The sequence below is a fragment of the Stenella coeruleoalba genome (genome assembly GCF_951394435.1).
Source record: "Stenella coeruleoalba genome assembly, chromosome: 4".
In the NCBI taxonomy this organism is placed as follows: domain Eukaryota; kingdom Metazoa; phylum Chordata; class Mammalia; order Artiodactyla; family Delphinidae; genus Stenella; species Stenella coeruleoalba.
Window position 1 is genome coordinate 42,394,505 of NC_137149.1, and position 24,648 is coordinate 42,419,152.

At 40.1% G+C, this 24,648-nt stretch overlaps 2 protein-coding genes across 4 annotated transcripts in view; both read left to right on the forward strand.

Annotated features, from left to right (window-relative positions):
* The first annotated feature begins 348 nt into the window (after positions 1-348).
* Positions 349-24,648, forward strand: part of C1QTNF7 (C1q and TNF related 7) — a 130,108-nt gene continuing 105,808 nt past the window's right edge. Inside the window, exon 1 of one of the 3 annotated variants that reach the window (XM_079920228.1) lies at positions 349-429. Coding sequence is in view for 1 of the 3 variants with exons in the window: in XM_079920227.1 (XP_079776353.1) it covers positions 734-755 (22 nt within the window). In the remaining 2 variants the exon portion in view is untranslated. Of the gene's footprint in view, positions 430-615; positions 756-24,648 lie in introns of those variants that run through there. The other 2 variants (XM_079920227.1, XM_079920225.1) reach the window with 2 other exon arrangements.
* Positions 645-24,648, forward strand: part of CC2D2A (coiled-coil and C2 domain containing 2A) — a 303,035-nt gene continuing 279,031 nt past the window's right edge. The window contains exon 1 of the mRNA XM_079920214.1: positions 645-755. The gene's annotated coding sequence lies outside the window, so the exon portion shown is untranslated. The remainder of the gene's footprint in view (positions 756-24,648) is intronic.

Consider the following 24,648-nt stretch of genomic DNA (forward strand, 5'->3'; position numbering starts at 1 on the left):
GGTTAAAATAAGACCAATGCAAATAACATCATTTTAGATATTTTCCCCTCTTAGTAAAACACAATGTACACTAACTTAAATTTTCAAACAGAAACATTAGGGAGGAATTGTATGGAAATAATTGTGTCAGCAAAAGTGATGTTTAAACACAATTTCACTAGCATTATTGTTCCATAAGTAGGAACCTAAACTTTCCTATGTGCTTTTTGCTTCCAGTGAAGTGATACCACTTGGTCTTAAGGCATCACTTTAAAAGGCAAAAGCCACTTGAAGGAACACGGTGAGAAGAGCGATGCATAAAAGAGAGAAACAGAACTGTTTAGATATCTGAAACCCTTGCTTTTCATTTGCCTCAGCCTGAGGTTTGCAGAAGGACGTCACCCACTCCCACTGATTCCTAACAAGAGTATATATTAAGCTCTTTGAAATGTGAGTATTATGGGAAGGATCACAGCTGCTTTAAATTATAGAAGTTGGCAAGTGCCGGGGAGGAGAGGGAGGTCTTTTAAACTGAGAAAGACAGTTGCAAAACTTTGCACAGCAGCATGAACTCCAAGCTTCAAAAGCATTCTCACGCGCAGACGGGCACTTTATTTTTCATCAAGTTTTTTTTGTGTTGTTTTGAAGCTGCTTTGAATGATAAACACATATTTCTGCTGTAAACTTTTTTAATGGTTTCTAAACTCATGGGACAACCAAAGCAAGAAACCCTCATGATTTGGGGCAAGGTTTGATGTCAGCAATGCCTAGAAAAGGTAAGCTTCTATTTTCACTGCAGTTTTTTTCCCTTCTATTTGGCCTTTGTCAACAATATTTACTGGAAAGACTTAAGACAGCTACTTGTAGAGAAATGGGGAACTTGTAGAAAGTATGTCAACAAATGATAAGTCAGAGGTTGGAAAACCTCAGCTGTAGTGTTTTCTCCTACCTTCTATTCCGCTTGTCGCAGGAACAGCTGTGAACTATTTTTGACTGTATGAAAAATGGCATTTCTCTCAGAAAGTATGTGTAGATCTTCAAAATCTCCAATCTGATGTGCCTAGCATTCACCAGTGTGGTGATGGGCTCATTTATTGCAAAGGTCAGATTACCTATGTTTTCTTATCCTATGATATGCAGCTCAACTTCCGGAGCTATGATCTTTCTATTAACTCAGAAATCTTTCCCATGGAAGATTTTAACATCCTTCCAGAAGGTCTCTGAAGTGTGCTTACTCTGACTTCTTATAAACTTCTTTTGCAGCCTATGTTTTTTTAAAAGTTAAATAAATCGTTTGACTTTTCCTTTGGAGTGACATGAGAGGACCGTTATAGATATTGTGTCCTGGGCAGAGTGAAAAAGTTCAACTCAAAATCTGTGACGTTTTCGTTGACTGGCAATGCTCTTATCTGAATAGGGTGGCTGTGTCTTCTTGATTGTGCCTCAGAAACAGATAGGGAGCAGAGAGCCTAAGACAGTCCTGGTTTTTCTATGCATGGGTCATAGGAGAAGCATCCTGTGGTTTTAGGTGGAGGGGCAAGTAAATGTCTGCTGTGTCATTATTATTTCCTTGAGAAAGTCTCTGTTATCAGTGTTGCCATCTTTCTTTCTGAAGCAGAATTCCAGGTGCAAAAAACTAGATATCCACAGAGATCTGCAAATCCCCCCAGCAGGGTGCGATTTTAGCAGAGCTCACATTCATTCCTCACGCACACACATGTACTCAGAAAGCCCTGTAGGTTTGCTGGAGCTTGAGTGGTTTGGGACATCTAAGCGACCTCAGTCTGTGAAACCCACTGCTGCAGAAACTCTAGCAACAAGCCAGTTAGGCCTGGGTGAGGAAGTAAGATGTTGTCCCGAAGACGTGGCTCTTGGGGTGCAAAGGGCTCTACCTGCTTTGCTGTACCAGCTGTTGATCTGTTTCTGGACTCTTTTTCCTTGTGTGTCAAATTCTGATGACATAAAGTGGATTACAGCGACGTCCCCTGCCTTCTGTAATCTCAGGGAAAGGAGAGAAATTCAGATCAGAGAGAAGGATGTGATTGTAGAAAACCGAGAATGGAGTTCCATCAACTCATGGCAAGGTCGCAGGGAGAAAGCATCCACATTTGTGAATGGAGGAAGTGAGGGACCCCACCTGTGGCTTCACTGTCTTGCTCCTTCCCAGACCCTCTCTGCTCTCCCTCTCTCCCTCCTGTTCTGTCCAAGCCAGCCATGCAACCTCAAGAAAGGGAACGGTGGGTTGGACAGACAAGATGATTAGCATCTCCTCCTTCTCGTCCTCTTGGCCATTCCCAGGCCAGTTGGGGAAGCCCCCACCCTATTTGGAGGGGGATCTCCAGGACCCCACCCTGTGACCTCATCGCAGGCAGCCGGAGAGCTGGGATGGCCAGGGGTTGCGTGGCGCCTGAGTGCACCCTGGGGATGGGTGCGGCCACGAAATGTGCAGTGTGGCGTGAGGTGACTGCCAGGGATGGAGTGTGCACTTCCCATCTTGGGCTCCCATGGCAGCTGGCAGCATTTCTAGAAGCCAGACCCTCCAGGCCCCACCTCTGGGCCCGAGGAGGCCCCAAAGAGGACAAAAACAAAAAAGGAGGGAGGGAGACGCAAGAGGGAGGAGATATGGGGACATATGTGTATGTATAACTGATTCACTTTGTTATCAAGCAGAAACTAACACACCATTGTAAAGCAATTATACTCCAATAAAGATGTTAAAAAAAAAAGGCAATTAGAGTTTCTAATGAAGCCCCAAGCCAGCTGCTGACTCATCTGAGGCGCAGTCACTTGGGGCTTTGTGATGAAACCTGGACAGAGCCCTGGAAAGGACAGGTCAGGGTTGTACTGAAAAGGACACTGATGATCAGCCCATTGTGACCTAATTGTTCCTCCTCACCTCAGAGAGGCTGAGAGAAAGGCAACATATGTGAGGGACAAGGGAGGAGAGTATTAACTAATGAGCTGCCAGGGAGTGCAGAAACCATGCTGTCTGAACCTGTAAAGAGTTTCAACCAGATTTAGCCCAGGTTGTCAGCTACAGCCTCACACCCCAAGTCTGTAGATCAGGACCTGAGAAGCCCCAGACTCCGGAATCAACCCCTAGGGCGCCTGGGAAAAAGACACCATCACAATTCAATAAACCTTATTTGTGTGTCTACTCAGTGCCAGAACCTTTATCAAGGCTCTTTGAACTTGACCCTTGACAGAGAGACCAAATGGTAACAGCCTGGAAAGTTCATGGCAAACACAAAGAGGGGCTTTGCAAATCAGGCTGCTGAAATCAAAGACAGCATCTAGTTGCATTTGAACTAGACCTTGGAGGAGGTGTAAAATATCATGGGAAAGACAAAAGGGTCAAGAGCATCCAGGCAGAAACCAGGGGACAAAGGCACAGAGATGGAAAGGTCATGGCTGCTTCCCTGTGGATGTTGAGGTGCTATTTCCCCAAGTGCATTTCAAGGAATACCAGCTTCATGGGTTATTAATAAGAGGATAACCAAAAGTATTTCCTGGGCAGGCAAACTTGTGAAAGTGAAAAACTATACACCACAGAGGACCAGAACTCAGACTCTCGGGTCACAAACATGTGACTTCAGATCCCTGCTCCACCCCTTAACTGCCATGTGAACTTGGACCCATTCAATCATCAGTTTCTTCATCTGTTAAGTGAGGATCATTATATACATTCTTATGGGGGCATTTTGAGGATTTAATTAGAGAATTCATGAAAAGGGCCTACTATCAATGTGTCTGGCATATAAGAGCTCCATGAATTTTAGTTATTCTTACTATCTATTAGATGCTTGTTTCTTTACTGCAGGAATTCTCACATGTTTTAGTTCCTTAACATGTCCTCTGTCTCTCCATGAGTGGGTCATTAGACTCTAATGTTTCCAACATGTTAGAATATGAAACGACTTCTTTTCCCTGAAGAGTATCATACAAACCATGCGACTCGGAATGCATGCTGGAAAACGATTGGGTTGGCCCAGTGAGTCGAGGCTATATGGCCTTCAAGCCAATGACGTTTCCCGAGATTTACTTGAAATTTATCAATCTCCACCAGTCACTTCACAAATTGTCTTCTATATTTCTATGAAACCAAAGCCCCCAAACTGGGATTCTCCTGTCAAAGGAAATTGACTTTTTTCTTAAAACTATTGTCAATTTTTAGAAGGAAGAGAAAAGTAACAGCAAAGCAAATTCTTGTCCTTCTTGGCTTTCACACCCAAAAGGCCAACCTCTGCCTATGGTTTGAGAGCCTGTGTATAGAGGGCAAAGCAAGGGCAAAAGGTAGGATAAAACACGATCCCACCTCAAGGAGTCATCAATTGAGTGGAGAAAATAAAATGTGTGCTCTTATGTCTAAAATGCAAAATTAGGTTTACAAGGAAGGCTATAAGAGGGGTTCAAAGTGAATGGGAATTCAGAGAAAAGGAGACCGTGTGTCCCTGGAATAATCAGAGTAATAGGTAACATTTTTTGACATATACTAAGTGTAAGGAATTGTGCTAAGTACTTTACAATATGATAACCCATGTGTCCTTTATAAGGTTACAAGGTGGGTGTTGACTTGCCCATTTCACAGATGAACAAACTGAGCCCTAGAGAAAAGCAGTAACCTGCCAGAAGTCTTCCAGGAAGTAAGGGGCAGAGTATGGTCTCAAACTCAAGTCCATGTGATGCTCTGTATCCCTTACCCAGGAAAGACATTTCAGAGGAGATAATGTGTCACTTGGCCTTGAAGAATGGATAAGGATTAATGGGAGGGGAATTTCAGGCAGTGAAAAGAATATCAACAAAAGTATGAAAGAGACCAATGTGGGGAGTAGCAGGAAAGCCTCCCTGGTAGAACAAAGGGTGTGCATAGAAAGAAGAGGGAAATGAGCTCAAAAGACTTGGTTGGATCTTAAAAGTTTTCACCACAAGAACGAAAGTTTATAAGTACAATTGGTGATGGATGTTAACTAGACTTATTGTGGTGATTATTTCACAATATATACAATTACTGAATCATTATGTTGTACACCTGAAGCTAATATAATGTTATATGTCAATTATATATTAATTTACAAATAGAAAAAAAATTAAGAAAATTCTAAAAAAGAAAATGTAAGAAAATGCATTAAGCTAGAAAATGTTGGAAAATAGTGTTATATTGTTATAGAAATGTATAATGAATAAAAAGTTATGTTATTTTCTGGAAAAATAAAAAAAAAAGACTTGGTTAAAAAAAAAGAAAAACATGGCTGGAATCAGATCCTAGAAAGCCTTGAATGCCAAACCACAAAGTTTGGATATTTTTAATGGAGGAATCATTAAAACTTTGTAAAGAAAGTAACAAGAACGTAACTCCCTGGTGGTTCATTAGAATAATAATTTAAGATGATTAATCGGTCTGTACAGCAGGGGCAGAGACTAAACCTCCAGTTAGGAAGAGATGTTTGTCCAGGTGGGAGATGGCAGTAGTTGGTGCCACAGCAGCTAAGGGATGAAGATGCTCATTGGACCCAGTCTCCTAAACCTGCTACACCAAAGCCTTGACTGTCATAGTGGTCTTTCAAAACAACAACCTTGAGGCCTCACTAAATCCAGATTTAACCCTTAAGATGACAGGGGGTGGAATGGAAGGTCCAAGAGGAGCTGGTTGACCTCTGAGAGCCTTCTCAGCTTTCAATCTCCATGGAGATAAACTCTAAGCACTTTTATGGAAATCACTAACCATACAGTTCCCTATTCCATCACCAGTTTCCAGACTTCATATCAAACAGGCATATTTCCTAAAGAACTTCAGAGTCTGCAAAATTTTTATGAGTTTACAACTATGGCAATTACATAACAGTGGTAGCGGCACACAGTGATTGGGAGAGAGTGTATTTTAATATATCCCTTCAGGGGAAATTTTTATCCATCCTCTTGGCTGTCTGCCTTTTGCAAAATTCAGCTGTCTACCTCTTGTGACTGAAAACTCTTCCTGCAGCGTGATACCACATCAGGATCTTGTGGTGCTTTGAATGACAGTGATTCATGCACGGCTCATTTGACTTCCGCCAGTTCCCACATAGGGTGAGTTTCAGAGAGTAGGAATGAATTCATCTTTAGATTTTCCAGTGCCTTACAATTATAGTAGGTGTGAATCAATCTACAGACACAGGTCTGCAAGAAATTTCATATTTCTCCATTTTATTTAATACAACTTAAATTTGATTCTAAGAGTTAATGGCAGCAGAAACTTTACTTTCAGAAATGATCAGCCTCCTACTCCCACAGATACCGGTACCGGCAAGGTCTTCCTTCACGTCAGCTGTGCCCACTTTTATAAATTGCCTGTCCTTTTGATGTCTGTGGATTGTGCTTTCCAGCCCTGCTTGGGAACTGTCAGTCACTGTCCAGCCAGGAACCTGGGGTCTGAGCAATCCTAGTCTGAGGTCTGGTCACAAAGAGTGAGCGTTTCCACTTCTCACAGATCCACAATATCTGACCCCCAGTCCCTCCAGGTCTGGGGAAATCTCCCATCAAAGGCCCTGCATTCTCCCCTTTCCCACTATATACTCTTGGGCTTGGACTTTCAGAAAAGAAAGGAAAAAGTATTATTTTCAAGAAACTTCTGCTTTCTGCTCTGCCTATACAACCTTGAAACAAGGAAGTACAAAACGCCGGGCAACATTCTTGGGATAAGTTGGGAGTGGAGAACACACACAAATAAATATTTCCCTAAGTTATTTTGTTGCATACCCAATAGGTATTCAATAATGGACAGTGGAATGCATGTCCCAATAATTGATGAAATGGCTTCTCCAAAGTTGCTCAGTTTGCCACAAGAGTTTAGTAGAGGCTTTTTATTAAGAACCTACTATGTGCCAGTACTTTACATGTACTTACTACATGTCCTCATTTTTCAGATGAGAGAGGTGAGTCACTTATCCAATGTCCTATGAGCACTAAGGGATGGAGTAGGTATTTAAAGTTGTTCCCATCTCTAAAACCCATACATTTTCCACCCTGCCACATGGAGTCCTGGAAAGGATTCCTTATTCTCTACCAGAGCTCTGTTCTTAACTAATTCTTCAGTAGACATTTCCAATTAATATTTTTTTAATTTATTTAATTGAAGTAAAGTTGATATACAATGTTGTGTTAATTTCTGCTGCAGAGCAAAGCGATTCAGTTATACATATACATATATATATATATATATACATTTTTTCATATTCTTTTCCATTATGGTTTATCACAGGATATTGAGTATAGTTCCTTGTGCTATATAACAGGACCGTGTTGTTTATCCATCTGATATATAATACGTTGCATCTGCTAATCCCAAACTTCCAACCCATCCCTCCCACTCTCCTCCCCCTTGGCAACCACAAGGCTGTTTTCTATAACATTTGTTTTAAATAGAGATTTTTCCCACCATGAACATAGCGTGATTCTGTTTGACATACTGATAATCTCATGGAATGACATTTTACCCCATCTCATCACTCATCTGCAAGGAAGCAGAGAGGGAGACTTAATCCCATTTGAAAGATTAGAGCAAGGTAATGTGACTTGTCGAAGGCCACAGAGCTAGAAGGAAGCTCAAAGTCGAACATGCATTTGTCTGTCTCTGCCTCTAAGTCAAGGGAAAGAAGTTAGTCCTAATCCATCAAAAGCTAATTACAAACCAGTATTAAATATTTACACTTTTAGTGCCTTCTTATACTACCAATAACAGAAAACCATAGCTGATGTCATTGCTTTAAAACGCATCCTGCCAGATGTACACTAATGATATTTGAGAGCTGTCATTAAAACTTTAGCTGGTGGCCTTGCCACCTCAAAGCAGCTTATTCTCTTAAACTGGTAAGTGATTGTTTCAGTTTCTTTCTTACATCATTAATTTTTTTAGAAAAGACTTCTTAGGAGTAATTTTGACCCCTGGCCACTCTAAAATCTAATTTAACATCAGTAGAATCTCAGTTTAGGGATTCTTTGAATTACCAACCCATTTTATCACAGGTGTTCATATCAGTTCCTCAGATCATTAGCATCCCCTCTTTTCTTTCACAATAAAGACCATATTCCTTGGCATTGTCATGGGGAGCTTTGAAAATCTGTCTCTTACCCACCTTCCTCATTCCCTGCACCCCTACTGCTCCCCTCCATATATCCATATACCCATTGCACCAAATACCACAGACTAGGTGGTTTAAACAACAGAAATTTATTTTCTCACAGTTCTGGAAGTTAGAAGTTTAAGACCAAGGTGTCATAGGTTTGATCCCTTCTGAGGCCTCTCTCCTTGACTTGCAGATGGCTGCCTTCTCGCTGTGTCCTCACGTGGTTTTTCCACTGTGCAGAGCATCCCTGGTATCTCTCTGTGTGTCCCAATTTCCTCTTCTTATAAGGATACCAGTCAGATTGGATTAAGAACCATCCTCAGGGCCTCATTTGAACTTCATCACCCCTTTAAAAGTTGGTATCTCCAAATAGTCACATGGTGAGGTACTTCAACATGTGACTTTTGGGGAAGCCCAATTCAGTCCAGAACAACCCAAAAGCTATGCACAGTGAAGTCTTCACAGTTTCTCATGCATCCCTTTTCTCCATATGACATAGGTCTAAAGAATTGAGTCTACTCCCTTGCCTTTGTATAAATTATGTTGAGCCATATACAACTGCTGACCTTCAACCATTCTATTACCAACAAAAAAATGGCAATTTAATATAATTCCGATATCATTTAGAGACTTAAAACTCTCATTTCTTGAAAACAGTTTATGTGTGGTGTCCTTATAATATTACAGAAATTGTTGGTCGTCCTCCTGTTTGTCCTCGAGTCTGAGATAAAATGGTCTCCAAAAAGACTTTGAGAATTTATCCACACTACAGACCCTACCTTTAGCTTCAACACCAGCCATAGCCAAAAGCTTATACTTAATAAAGCAGCCTCTTCCATTAAAATACCACTGGTCACCAGAAAGTTCTTTCTTATGCCAGAATCTAGCTCTTTTTTAGTGGTTCTCTCCTGGTCCTTGTTCTGCTTTTATCAGTAGCAAGAAGTCCACCTCTTTCCTCTGGCTTCTTAAATATTTAAAGACCACCACCACCTCCCTTCCTAACTCTCTCTAGGGTATCCCTGGACTTGCAGGAAGGAATTTCCCCAGACACTATGTGGTTCACCAAAAATATTCATGCCTCCTTTGAAATGACATCTATACCTGAACACCGGATACCAGATGAGTTTCACATCTAGTGCTAGCTCCATATCAATTTCCTGGGATGGGTAACAGCTACACAGAGCCCTGTATTGAGAAAAAATCTGAACCCAATCTAAGGTTAGCAGGAAAGAACGTAGAGTTTGATTAGTGACGCCTTAGGGAGAAGCAGATACTCTCCAGAGCTGCACTAACTACTACTCTGGATACTGTCTGACAGCCTAGGGCACAGGGGAGCTATTACTCTCTGTGATCTAAATACTCTATTTTCCTTAATGTTAAATTTGCATCAGCTTTGCTAGTCAGCCAATCTCATAAAAACAACAACAACTAAGACACTCAGATTATTCTTTAACTTAGTTACAGCAAAGCCTATTTTCATCCGTGCTGTGGTGCTGCTTTTCTTCCTAGTTTACTAAAAAAATGAAGAATCTGGAATCGTGATCTCCTTGTGTGGTAGTTTCAGTCCTAACCCTTCCTGGTTGTGTGATTGTGGGCAAGTTATTCGAATGCTCTGAGCCTCTGTTCATCACTGAAAATGAGAACAATAAGTACCTACTCCAGTGGGCCCATTGGTATCATAAATAAGATATTATGTGAGAAAAATTTGTAAGTCAGAGGGTGAAATACAAATACTAGTTAATGTTAGGAGCCTGATAGTTTTGGCTGGCCAGCTAATTTTTTACCTCAGCCTCTTTGTCTTAGGGGATTTCTTCTCACTGGACAAACTGACATCTAGTAGGGGATTAGAAACAAAAGTACAAGCAAGAGGAATGGACACACACTAGATACTCAATGAATGGACTTGCACATGAATGTAAACCGGCCAAGGGAAAGAATTTCGGCCAAGATGAAAGTGTTTCCACCATGTTGTCAAAGCAAAATGATGAGTGAAATCCAGAGTGCCTCTCCCTGGTTGTTTTGATTATTCAAAGGCCAAAGATGTTTGGTTTGGGATGATTTGTGCTTTCCATTTGCTTACACAAATCTACATTGCTGACCTCATGCTTTTGCCTGCGAAAGAAAATATACCCATTTCTCTAGCTGTTGTCAGCAACACGTTAGCGTAGCTCTGTACCATATGCTGCGTCAGGGGCGACAATCCTAAATCTACAGGACCAAGCTGTTGTGCATGAATGAATAAGCATGTGGCAGAGACCCAGGAGGCCTGAAACCACACGCTCCGCCTAACATGGGCAGTCACCACCTGCTCCAGTGGGGGGTGTCCAGGAGCAATGTGACCCTATGGTGCCAGATCTTCAGATTTTTCAAGAAAATCCACATATCTGGATTTTTATGTGACACGTTCCAATTTTAAAAACACTTGCTGTGTTTCTGACCTATAGAAATGACAATGTCATATGGTTCAACCTAATATAATCTAGAGATATAAAAACTGTTCCCATTTTCCTGCTATGTGGGAAACCACAGGAGCCCTCACCCTTCAAAAAAATTTCTTTTTTTTTGCACACACACACACACTATTAATAACAATAGCTAACAGAGAGCTCTTCCTACACAGAGGTATACATCTAGATAAACCCTCATTTAATCCTCCCAACACAGCTGTAAGGTTGGTACTATGTTTAATCCTATTTTACAAATGAGACCCAAAGGCCCACCATCAGTTTTTAGTGACACATATGTATGTGAATACATGATCCCCTTGCCAACAGAGCCAGAGTCCTTCTGCTTCTTGAATTTCAGGGAGAAAAGTAAAATGTATTTTACTGCCCATGTGCCCAGAGATGGTCAAGGTGGGGTGAACAGTGAGTCTCCTGGCTGCTTCTGCTAACTTTAAATCTCCATATGCCTTGTGTTAGTCCATTAAGGCTGCCATAACAGGATAATACCACAGGCTGGGGGCTGAAACAAAGGAATTTATTTCCTTGTGGTTCTGGAGGATGGAATTCCAAGATCAAGGTGCCAGCAGGGTTGGTTTCCAGCCAAAACTTTCTTTCTGGCTTGCAGATGGCCAGCTTCTCTCTATGTCTTCACATGTCAGACAAAGAGAGAGAGAGAGAGAGAGAGAGAGATCTGGTGTGGTATCTCTTCCTCTCCTTATTTTTTTATTTTATTTTTTCTAATATCTCTATTGGAGTATAATTGCTTTACAATGGTATGTTAGTTGCTGCTGTATAACAAAGTGAATCAGCAATATGTATACATATATCCCCATATCTCCTCCCTCTTGCATCTCCCTCCTACCCTTCCTATCCCACCCCTCTAGGTGGACACAAAGCACCGAGCTGATCTCCCTGTGCTATGTGGCTGCTTCCCACTAGCGATTGATTTTACCTTTGGTAGTGCATATATGTCCATGCCACTCTCCCAATTTGTCCCAGCTTACACTTCCCCATCCGCATGTCCTCAAGTCCATTCTCTATGTCTGCATTGTTATTCCTGTCCTGCCCCTAGGTTCTTCAGAATCATTTTTTTTTTTTACATTCCATATATATGTGTTAGCATACAGAATTTGTTTTCCTTTTTCTGACTTATTTAACTCTGTATGACAGACTCTAGGTCCATCCACACCACAAATAACTCAATTTTGGTTCTTTTTATGGCTGAGTAATATTCCACTGTATATATGTGTCACATCTTCTTTATCAATTCATCTGTCAATGGGCACTTAGGTTGCTTCCATGTACTGCTTATTGTAAATAGAGCTGCAGTAAACATTTTGGTACATGACTCTTTCTGAATTATGGTTTTCGCAGGGTATATGCCCAGTAGAGGGATTGCTGCATCATATGGTATTTCTATTTTACTTTTTTAAGAACCTCCATACTGTTCTCCGAAGTGGCTGTATCAATTTACATTCCTACCAACTGTGCAAGAGGGTTCCCTTTTCTCCACACCTCTCCAGCATTTATTGTTTGTAGATTTTTTGGTGATGGGCATTCTGACTGGTGTGAGGTGATAACTCATTATAGTTTTGATTTGCATTTCTCTAATGATTAGTGATGTTGAGCATTCTTTCATGTGTTTGTTGCCAATCTGTGTATCTTCTTTGGTGAAATGTCTGTTTAGGTCTTCTGCCCATTTTTTAATTGGGTTGTTTGTTTTTTTGATGTTGAGCAGCATGAGCTGCTTGTAAAATTTGGAGATTAATCCTTTGTCAGTTGCTTCATTTGTGAACATTTTCTCCCATTCTGAGGGTTGTCTTTTGGTCTTGTTTATGGTTTCCTTTGCTGTGCAAAAGCTTTTAAGTTGCATTAGGTCCCAATTGTTTATTTTTGTTTACATTTCTATTTCTCTAGGAGGTGGGTCAAAAAGGATCTTGTTGTGATTTATGTCATAGAGTGCTCTGCCTATGTTTTCCCCTAAGAGTTTATACTGTCTGGCCTTACATGTAGGTCTTTAATCCATATTGAGTTTACTTTTGTGTATGGTGTTACAGTGTGTTCTAAATTCATTCTTTTACTTGTAGCTGTCCAGTTTTCCCAACACCACTTATTAAAGAGGCTGTCTTTTCTCTATTGTATATTCCTGGCTCCTTTATCAAAGATAAGGTGACCATATGTGCGTGGGGTTATCTCTGGGCTTTCTATCATGTTCCATTGATCTATATTTCTGTTTTTTTGCCAGTACCATATTGTCTTGATTACTGTAGCTTTGTAGTATAGTCTGAAGTCCAGGAGCCTGATTCCTCCAGCTCCATTTTTCTTTCTCAAGATTGCTTGGGCTATTCGGGGTCTTTTGTGTTTCCATACAAATTGTGAAATTTTTTGTTCTAGTGCTGTGAAATATACCACTGGTGGCTTAATAGGGATTGAATTGAATCTGTAGATTGCATTGGGTAGTAGAGTCATTTTCACAATGTTGATTCTTCCAATCCGGGAACATGGTATATCCTTCCATCTGTTTGTATCATCTATAATTTCTTTCATCAGTGTCTTATAGTTTTCTGCATACAGGTCTTTTGTCTCCTTAGGTAGGTTTATTCCTAGGTATTTTATTCTTTTTGTTGTAGTGGTAAAAGGGAGTGTTTCCTTAATTTCTCTTTCAGATATTTCATCATTTGTGTATAGGAATGCAAGAGATTTTTGTGCATTAATTTTGTATCCTGCTACTTTACCAAATTCATTGATTAGCTCTAGTAGTTTTCTAGTAGCATCTTTAGGATTCTCTATGTATATATCATGTCATCTGCAAACAGTGACAGTTTTACTTCTTTTCCAATTTGGATTCTTTTTATTTCTTTCTCTTCTCTGATTTTTGTGGCTAAAACTGACAAAACTATGTTGAATAATAGTGGTGATAGTGGGCACCCTTGTCTTGTTCCTGATCTTAGTGGAAATGGTTTCAGTTTTTCACCACTGAGAATGATGTAGGCTGCAGATTTGTCATATATGTCCTTTATTACGTTGAGGTAAGTTCCCTCTAAGCCTACATTCTGGAGGATTTTTATCATAAATGGGTGTTGAATTTTGTCAAAAGCTTTTTCTGCATCTATTGAGATGATCATATGTTTTTTTCTCCTTCAATTTGTTAATATGGTGTATCACATTGATTGATTTGTGTATATTGAAGAATCCTTGCATTCCTGGGATAAACCCCACTTGATCATGGTGTATGATCCTTTTAATGTGCTGTTGGATTCTCTTTGCTAGTATTTTGTTGAGGATTTTTGCATCTATGTTCATCAGTGATATTGGCCTGTAGTTTTCTTTTTTTGTGACATCTTTGTCTGGTTTTGGTATCAGGGTGATGTTGGTCTCATAGAATGAATTTGGGAGTGTTCCTCCCTCTGCTATATTTTGAAAGATTTTGAGAAGGATAGGTGTTAGCTCTTCTCTAAATGTTTGAAAGACTTCACCTGTGAAGCCATCTGGTCCTGGGCTTTTGTTTGTTCGAAGATTTTTAATCACTGTCTCAATATCAGTGTGTATATTTTCTATTTCTGCCGGGTTCAGTCCCAGAAGGTTGTGCTTTTCTAAGAATTTGCCCATTTCTTCCAGGTGGTCCATTTTATTGGCATACAGTTGCCTGTAGTAATCTCTCATGATCCTTTGTAGTTCTGCAGTACTTCTCCTATTCATTTCTCATTCTATTGATTTGAGTCTACTCCCTTTTTTCTTGATGAATCTGGCTAATGGTTTATCAAGTTTGTTTATCTTCTCAAAGAACCAGCTTTTAGTTTTATTGATCTTTGCTATTGTTTCCTTCATTTTTTTTTCATTTATTTCTGATCTGAACTTTATGATTTCCTTCCGCTAATTTTGGGGTTTTTTGGTTCTTCTTTCTCAAATTGCTTTAGGTGTAAGGTTAGGTTGTTTATTTGAGATGTTTCTTGTTTCTTGAGGTAGCATTGTATTGCTATAAAATTCCCTCTTACAACTGCTTTTGCCACATCCCATAGGTTTGGGATCTTCGTGTTTTCATTGTCATTTGTTTCTAGTTATTTTTTGATTTTCTCTTTGATTTCTTCAGTGATCTCTTGGTTATTAAGTAGTGTATTGTTTAGCCTCCATGTGGTTTGTATTTTTTACAGTATTTTTTCCTGTAATTGATATCTAGTCTCAGAGCGTTGTGGTCGGAAAAGATACTTGATACGATTTCAATTTCTTAAATTTACCAAGGTTTCATTTGTGACCCAAGATAAGATCTATCCTGGAGCATGTTCCATGAGCACTTGAGAAGAAGATGTATTCTGTTGTGTTTGGATGGAATGTCCTATAAATATCAATTAAGTTCACCTTGTTTAATGTATCATTTAAAGGTTGTGTTTCCTTATTTATTTTCATTTTGGATGATCTGTCCATTGTTGTTAGTGGGGTGTTAAAGTCCCCTACTATAATTGTGTTACTGTCGATTTCCTATTTTATGGCTGTTAGCATTTGCCTTATGTTTTGAGGTGCTCCTATGTTGGGTGCATAAATATTTACAATTGTTATATCTTCCTCTTGGTTTGATCCCTTGATCATTAGATAATGTCCTTCTTTGTCTTTTAAGTCTTTATTTTAAAGTCTATTTTGTCTGATATGAGAATTGCACTCCAGCTCTCTTTTGATTTCCATTTGCATGAATATCTTTTTCCATCCCCTCACTTTCAGTCTTTATGTGTCCCTAGGTCTGAAGTGGGTCTCTTGTAGACAGCATATGTACAGGTCTTGTTTTTGTGTCCATTAAGCCAGTCTATGTCTTTTCGTTGGATCATTTCATCCATTTACATTTAAGGTAATTATCAATATGTATGTTCCTATTACCATTTTCTTAATTGTTATGGGTTTGTTTTTGTAGGTCCTTTTCTTCTCCTGTGTTTCCCATTTAGAGAAGGTCCTTTAGCATTCGTTGTAGAGCTGGTTTGGTAGTGCTGAATTCTCTTACCTTTTGTTTGTCTGTAAAGGTTTTTTTTTTTTTTTTTTCATTTTAACATCTTTATTGGAGTATAATTGCTTTACAATGGTATGTTAGTTTCAGCTTCACAACAAAATGAATCAGTTATATATATACATATGTTCCCATATCTCTTCCCACTTGCATCTCCCTCCCTCCCACTCTCCCTATCCCACCCCTCCAGGAGGTCACAAAGCACCGAGCTGATCTCCCTGTGCTATGCGGCTGCTTCCCACTAGCTATCTACCTTACGTTTGGTAGTGTATATATGTCCATGCCTCTCTCTCGCTTTGTCACAGTTTACCCTTCCCCCTCCCCATAGCCTCAAGTCCATTCTCTAGTAAGTCTGTGTCTTTATTCCTGTTTCACCTCTAGGTTTTTCATGACATTGTTTTTTCTTAAATTCCATATATATGTGTTAGCATACGGTATTTGTCTCTCTCTTTCTGACTTACTTCACTCTCTATGACAGCCTCTAGGTATATCCACCTCATTACAAATAGCTCAATTTTGTTTCTTTTTATGGCTGAGTAATATTCCATTGTATATATGTGCTACATCTTCTTTATCCATTCATCTGATGATGGACACTTAGGCCGTTTCCATCTCTGGGCTGGGTCATATGGTAGTTCTATTTGTAGTTTTTTAAGAAACCTCCATACAGTTCTCCATAGTGGCTGTATCAATTTACATTCCCACCAACAGTGTAAGAGGGTTCCCTTTTCTCCACACCCTCTCCAGCATTTATTGTTTCTAGATTTTTTGATGATGGCCATTCTGACTGGTGTGAGATGATATCTCATTGTAGTTTTGATTTGCATTTCTCTAATAATTAGTGATGTTGAGCATTCTTTCATGTGTTTGTTGGCAGTCTGTATATCTTCTTTGGAGAAATGTCTATTTAGGTCTTCTGCCCATTTTTGGATTGGGTTGTTTGTTTTTTTGTTATTAAGCTGCATGAGCTGCTTATAAATTTTGGAGATTAATCCTTTCTTAGTTGCTTCATTTGCAAATATTTTCTCCCATTCTGAGGGTTGTCTTTTGGTCTGTAAAGGTTTTAATTTCTCCGTTGAATCTGAATAGGATCCTTCCCGGGTAGAGTAATCTTGGTTGTAGGTTTTTCCCTTTCATCACTTTAAATATGTCCTGCCATTCCCTTCTGGCTTGCAGAGTTTCTGCTGAAAGATCAGCTCTTAACCTTATGGGGATTCCCTTGCGTATTATTTGTTGTTTTTCCCTTGCTGCTTTTAATATTTTTTCTTTGTATTTAATTTTGGTAGTTTGATTTATACGTGTCTTGGCATGTTTCTCCTTGGATTTATCTTGTATGGGACTCTCTGTTCTTCCTAGACTTGATTAACTATTTCCTTTCCCATATTAGGGAAGTTTTCAACTATAATCCTTCAAATATTTTCTCAGTCCCTTTCTTTTTCTCTTCTTCTTCTGAGACCCCTATAATTCGAATGTTGGTGCATTTAATGTTGTCCCAGAAGTCCCTGAAACTGTCCTCTATTCTTTTCATTCTTTTTTCTTTATTCTGTTCTGCAATAGTTATTTCCACTGTTTTATTTTCCAGGTCATTTATCCGTTCTTCTCCCTCAGTTATTCTGCTCTTGGTTCCTTCTAGAGAATTTTTAATTTCTTTTATTGTGTTGTTCATCATTGTTTGTTTGCTGTTTAGTTCTTCTAGGTCCTTGTTAAACATTTCTTGTATATTCTCCTTTTTAGTTCCAGGATTTTGGATCACCTTTACTATCATTACTCTGAATTCTTTTTCAGGTAGAGTGCCTGTTTTCTCTTCATTTGTTTTGTCTGGTGGGTTTTCACCTTGCTCCTTCATCTGCTGTGTGTTTCTCTGTCTTCTCATTCTGCTTAACTTATAGTGTTTGGGGTCTCCTTTTCACAGGCTTCAGGTTTTAGTTCCCATTGTTTTTTGTGTCTTCCCCCAGTGGGCATGGTTGATTCAGTGTGTTGTTTAGGCTTCCTGGTGGAGGGGACTGGTGCCTGTGCTCTGGTGGATGAGGCTGGATCTTGTCTTCTGGTGGGCAGGGCAGCATCTGGTGTTGTTTTTTGTGGTGTCTGTGACCTTATTATGATTTTAGACAGCCTCTCTGCTAATGGGTGGGTTTGTGTTTCTTTCTAGCAGGACAGGAACACGATCTCTTCCTCTTCTTATAAGGACACACATCCTGTTGGATCAGGGCCCCACCCTCATGACCTCATTTAACCTTAATTACCTCCTTAAAGGTCCTACCTCCAAATATAATCACATTGAGGATTGGGGCTTCGATTTCTGCATTTGGGGGATGGGGATACAATTATGTCCTTCTCACCCAACATCTTCTACAGATAATCAGCCTCTCCTGTCTTTTTCTCTTTTCCACCCTTACCCTTAGACTTCTTCCCATCCAGCCCATGTCATTCAGCCATTTCCCTCTTTCTACCCTATTCTTTGTGTCCTTCAGTTCATTATTCTACACAGCTTCTCTTTTCTCACTTTCTGTAAGCTCCTCTTCATGCATTCTCCTCCTATTTCTCTCTTCCTCTACTTTCTCAGCCTTTCTCTTTTCATCCCAACCATCACCTTCTCCAAAGTCCTCTCCCCTCTCTTCATTTTCCTCTTGTCCTCTTCTCCACAACAACCCCTGAAGTCTAAATTCTATTTTTTGTTTGTTCATCTTTACACTTCATACCCTGTAGCATGTACACTCCAATAACTGGAGTGCCCCAAGCAGTGCCTGGTACATAGTACAAACCTCATAAGTGTCAGAATGCCCCTTTTACACAGGATTTGAGGCAAGTTAAAAGAAATGTGCAAAATGAAGCAGTTTAAGTGGAAGTTAAAAAGTCAAAGCCCCGAGGCAAAAGGGAAGCAAAATATGTGAACCACAAGACCCAATTTGGTTACTGTGATTGAGTGTGAAATTTCACTTCCTGGCAACCAAATGCAGAGTCCTTTCAGATTTAAAGTGATCCATGTATTCTCTGGTGTGCTGGGGTAAAGTACTGGAGGAGAAGAAATGAATTCCTTTCCTCTTGCCCTGACCCAGGCAACTGTTTTCTCCATATCTCAGCTTTCTTTTCAACAGTTCATTAATCTCTCACTGGCTTTCCAGTGCTGTATTGTGTTAAAAGCTCACTCAAATCCTATTTAGAATATTGTTTTATGTAGTAAAGAATGCAAATCTTATAATGAAGGCAATTTGTAGTTGAAGGCATTGCTAGGAGGTTGCTAAAGGAAATCCACAGTATTGTCAGTGTCATGTCAAATCCAGAACTCACAAAGCAGAGCCAGCAATATTTTATTTGTAGACAATCAACTAGAATGTATAAATTCTTACTGGCAGATGATTATAATTCCGAATCCCTAACACAAATAAAAGGAAACCCAGAGCATCTTGATAAGAAAGTTTTTGTTTTTGTTTTGTTCCTGGAAGTCAGTAGAACAGCAGTTGTATGTGTTTATATTAGTCTCAAGATACTTAATTTGCTGACCTTAGTATTTCAGAAAAAAAATTGTATGTATTATATTTGTGGGAATAAAAAATAATGGTTTGAGATTTTTATCAAATATGGAGAGTAGTTATGTATGGAAAAAAGTTTACTGAATGTGGGTTCAAGCAACAGCTGTGAAGTTCATGGGAGAAAAATATCAGATAAAGGGAAGAAGGAAGGGAGGAAGGGAGGGGAGAAGGAAGGAGGAAGGAAATGTTTCTCTGAATCTTTTTCTACTTTCCCCTACAGATACTCAGTTTCCTCATCTTCCCTTACATTGTACTATTTCCTCTTTTCTGTCACTGTCACCTTCCCTCTGAAGCCTGCAGAGAAACCTGTATCTCCATCTCAGACTACTCCTTCTCCATGAAAACCTAGTCCTTTATTTTCAACACTTTCTCCTGAACATAGAAATGTAACCATCATCACAGATTTTCTGTATTGTTACTGACTCAGCCATTATCCCAAAATATGCTTAAGGCTATCACTGTTACACTAGACTCTGGACACCACATGCCAATAGGTCCATTGTCAAGCTGAAGTAGAGGTAGCTTGTGTGACCAGAGGATGAGAAGTATTAAAACCAAAGCACACAAACAAGGATTGCAAGGTCCTCCCCTGGAGATGGGAAAACTAATGGGAGATGCGAGTATGATTTCAGGTATTTGAATATCTCCCTCAAGTAGGACTTTGGAAGCAATTCTCCAAGATTTGGCATCAATTACTTAGGATTCTAATACAGAGAGGATTTGACCCGAGTTAAAAATCACAGTTTTGTCATTTTTCTAGGCTTGTGTCCTTGGGGAACTAACTCTGCCCACCTCCATTTCTTTGATGTAAAAAATGAGGATAATAATATCCATCTCATTGAGGTTGTTATGAGGATATACCATGGTGCTCAATCAGTCATAGCTAAGATTAATATTCCTGGTACTTCTGTTGAAATGCAATAGAGGAGAAAGCATTAGATAAACAGAGTTATTGTTTGGATCATAAAGCATAAGATTTCCTTTCCTTCCTTCCTTTCCTCATTCTTTTCCCATCGTATCCAGCCGTACCTTGAACCTGCATTCAGTAAGCTTTCTGGTTAACCACAAGTGGCAGATTTCCTTTAGCAACACTATAGCAAAAACTCTAACTATAAATTGCCTTAACTGCAACACTTGCCTCCTTTATTACAGAAAAACACACTCTAAGAACAGGATTTGAGGAAGACCCCAAAAGAAATTCAGAAGATGTGAAACAGAGCTTTACAATATTATATAAATAAAAAAGAAAGAGAGTCTTAGCTGTGGTTCTCAACCCTAGCTGCACCTTAATCATCAACAAGGGAGCTTTGAAAAAACCTAAAGCCCAGTTTGCACCCCAGACCATTACATCAGAATCCCTGATGCTGGGATCCAGGCGTAAATAATTTTTAAAGCCCCCCAGGTGATTCTAATATACAGCCAAGGTTGAGAACTGCTGTTTTAGAGAAAGTTACTAGCCAATGGTGTGGAAAGCTGCAGAGTTGAGGCTGGATGTGTACACACTGGTGTGAGCACATTGATAATGTTCTAAACTCTAGAGACACTTTTCAGGAGAGCTGTGGGAACAGAAATCAGGCTTGAAAGGAAGGAGTGAGTGGCTAGGAAGAGTCTACAGCAGGCGTAGCTTAATCCTTCAGCAAATATGGTGGACCCCAGAAGGGAAGAGTGAGGAAGACAGCGTGAGGAGTTAGCAAAAGCAAAACAAGTTATTTCTAGAATATGGGAGACCTAAGCATATTTGAACCAAAGCTGAGTCTACCACATCTTGTACACTTCCAAATTAAATTTGGGGAAATAGTGAAAAACTGTTTGCACTGATCAAATAAATTTCATCTTGATGATTTCAGATACATCACAGGCTCTTGACCAGTTATGCCGTCTGCTTTATGTCTCACCACTCCTTTCATTTTAACTGCCATTTGTTCCATTTTCTGCTGTGTGTCAAATATATCACTTGATGGCCGCTCTTAATCCTCACAAAATCCTGTAAAGTGGCTGCCTCCCATTTTACAGATGAGGAAACTTTTCAGATGAGGAAATTAGATTCAGAGAGGCCCCGTGGTTTGTCCAGAGTCAATAAGTGACAAAACCAAGATTCGAACTTGAGTCTCTATGACCCCAAAGCCCACAGTCTTTTTACCCTGCTCCCGTGCCTCCAGATAAAGCACAAATTCAATCCTTGGAGAGTTGCGTGCTTCCTTCGAAATCTGCAAAATGACAAAAACTATGCCGTGAAAGGTGGTGTCCTGGCTCCAGGACCTCTGGATGAAATGAATGAAAAAGTGAAAATATATCAGAGGCTGCAGAAGGGCTTGAGCAAGGTACAAAGCATTTCAGAGAGAGGTGGGCATGAGGCCTGTCATCATTGACACAGATGCGCAGGAAGATAGCGGAGGGGCAGCCAGAATTGAGGTTGCCCACAGCAGACAGTAACCTGAAAACGCTCCATGCGCAAGTGCAGCGGGGTTTGGACAGCAATGGTCATTCTCAACATCGTTCCTCTCTGCCATCTGCCCATGCCTTCCACCTTCCCTGGACTTATCATCCTTGCTGACTTCTGCCTGCCAAATCATCCAACTTGTGCCAGCTCATTTGGCCATCTTCTCTTGCTCAAACTGAATCTCCACGTCCCTTGATTACCCCTGAAAACTGATCAGTATCCATTTGTAAGCAATATTTTCCTCCTAGTACGTCCAGGTATATAGGGTCCAGAGGGCTGTTTGATTTCTGGGATATTAGCTTAGAGGAGAATGAAATTTAATAAAAAAGTATGAGTTCCAAATAGCTGCATCATCTGTGTCAAAGAGATGATTTCCATTTGGGCTGCCACCTGTAGATATTATTATCAGTTATCCCTTATACTCAGATGGGGGAGTGAGCAAAACATTATTTTTCCTTCCAATCAAAAGGCCTGGAAATTGCTGATGCAATGTCCACATGAAAGAGCCAGAGATATTTTGTGTTGCCTTTTTAAAACATATTTTAATATTACATTTTAAAAGAAACTGGCCAGCAAGTTCATTCCAGAACAAGTTTTAGACTCTTTGAGAATCAAGTTGGGTAAGAACATAACAGAGGCTGTTTAGTTTGAACAGAAAAATTGCCAACATGCCCATAAAAGGAAGAATAGGCTGAACATTTTCTTTTGGTTCTTATTTTCAGAATTTCTTCAAAAATTAGTCTAATAAAAATTCAAGAGAAGCCATGCAATACACCTATGAAATACAAACACTTCAGGTAGAGCTTGTATCTCAGACCAAAATCAGTCCAGGGAACATGTGGTAATTTGGACAAGATTCCTGTCTGTAATGTCCCAGATTGATTACAAGATTCATCAGAAGGAAAGCTGGGGCATTTGCTAAGTGCCAATTTTGTGTCTGGCATGTGCCTTACACATGCCAGACACCATAATGGATGAACATTATCTCATTCAGTCCTCCCAGTTACCCCTTCAGAATGGTATTAGTCCCATTTACCCAGAAAGAAAAAGAAGTAGAAAATGTGGCAAGTGTATGGATAAGATATGAGTTGAAGCATAGATTGAGACTACTATTTATCCAAACTGTGTTTGAATCAGTGAATGAATGAAACTTAGAAGGTAACAAAAAAGAAATATATTATATACTGAGTTGATAAGCCTTGTATTCATTTCAACACTTGGAAACTGGAAGCCAATGTTTTGTGTGAGTCTAAAGCTTCAGTCAAGGGACATCCCAATATTTGTGGATCTCCATGAAGAAGCACCACCATCTCCTCTTCCTCCACAGCAGTTTTTGTTGTCGGCTAGTTAAGTGAACTTAATCCTCATCATAATGCACTTTCCAACTAGAGAAAATGAGAATAAGAAGTCTTAAACATCAAAAGAGAGAAGTTGGACTGGGTCTTGAAAGGATACAGACCCACACACCCAATGGAGAACAGAAAAAAAGATATACAGATGGAGTCCTTGGTGAAGGCCAAGTATCCCTGTTTGATCAGAGAAGAATGTTCCGGAAGGAAAGCAGTGAGATGAAAGCTAGATAAGGGTTGGAGAAGTTTCAAGCCATGAAGGACACAGAATACAAGAGAGGTAATTTTGACTTTATTTTCAAGGAACTGGGAACGCATCAAAGGCTTTTGAGTGAGGGAGACAAGAAGGAAACAGAGTTTTAGAAGGATTAAGCTGGCCATGGTTTGGAAGAGGGACTGGAAGTGGGGAGACCAGCTGGGGGACTTTCCTCAGAAGAATTCCATGACACTCAAGGCCATGGCTGTCGGGAGGCTGTGCATGCCATTTTGGCTGTGCTGTGTGCTGTTTGGATGAGACAGGCATCTTTAGGTTGTTTGTGCTCTGTCCAATGGGCTCCCATGGAATGGCCTAATTCCTGTGGCCTTTGATGTGGAAATGTCATCCTGACAGTGAGCGAATTCCAGGAACTCTTCCAGCAGAGAACACCTACTAAAGAAGGGGGCCCCCACTACCAGGATGTTGACCTCAGGAAGCAAGGAGATGGTGATGAGAAGCAAGCTGCTTGGGGAAAAAAATGTGCTTGACTCTTAGAGAATTGTTTCCAATGCCCTAGAACACAAATTTAAACTACGGCCTCAAAGCAGGAATGGCAGAACATGAAGGGCTCACTTGAACTTCACACTTAAAGAACAATTTTCCATGGAGACATTGTTGCCTCACCCCACCCCTGCTCTGCACCGCTGGATCCTTGCTTTTATCAGAGCAATCTCCAGAGTCCATTGCATTAGGAACATCCTAACCAGACCTTGCTTTTCGTGGGTAGTGGGTCTGTGCATAATTCAAGAAGACGGTGTAGGAGAAGAGGCTGGAGAAATAAGATTGCATCTCAGCTCACTTAGACATCTGATCTTGGGCAAATTCCTTCAGCTGCAGAATAGTCATAAAAGCATGAGGATGAGATGAAATAATATACATGACAGCATTATATTCAAAGTAAGGGGCTGACTACAGAGGTCAGCATGATCATAAATCAATGCCTCCAGAGCCAGGCAGGAAATGCAAATGAATGCAATGGGTTGAGTGAAGACCTGAAAACCAGAGCTTCCATGCTCTGGTACCAGTTTCTCGGACACCCTCAATTTACTTCCCAATGTTTAAATAATAGCAACTAATTCAGATCACCTATAAAACCCCAAACAAAGCAGTGGATCAAATTCAGCTGTCAGTTTGCAGACATGGACTGGCTGCTTGAAAACTGTTACACTCGAACCCCAGTTCTGCCACTTTCTAGCTGTGTGTGTTAGACACGTCTCACACCTTCTCTGAAGCTTATTTTTCTCATCAAAGAAATGTGGATAAGAAGGGCAATGTAGAGAGCAGTGCTGGAGATTAACTGAGATCAGGTGCCAGCTCAGCAATCTGGAGGTTGGAGCTGGGGGATGGAAGCCCCGTGCTCTGCCAGATATTAACCCTTTAGTTACTGGTCTGCAGAGAAATCTGCTGGGTGGGAGATTGGCACGACAGCTTTCACCAAAGTTCTTCATACATTTTTCAGTCTTCTTAATGCTTAGTAAGTGTCAACAGTTATTTTTATTAACTGAAGTATAGCTGATTTACAATGTTGTGTTAGTTTCTGGTGTATAGCAGTTATACA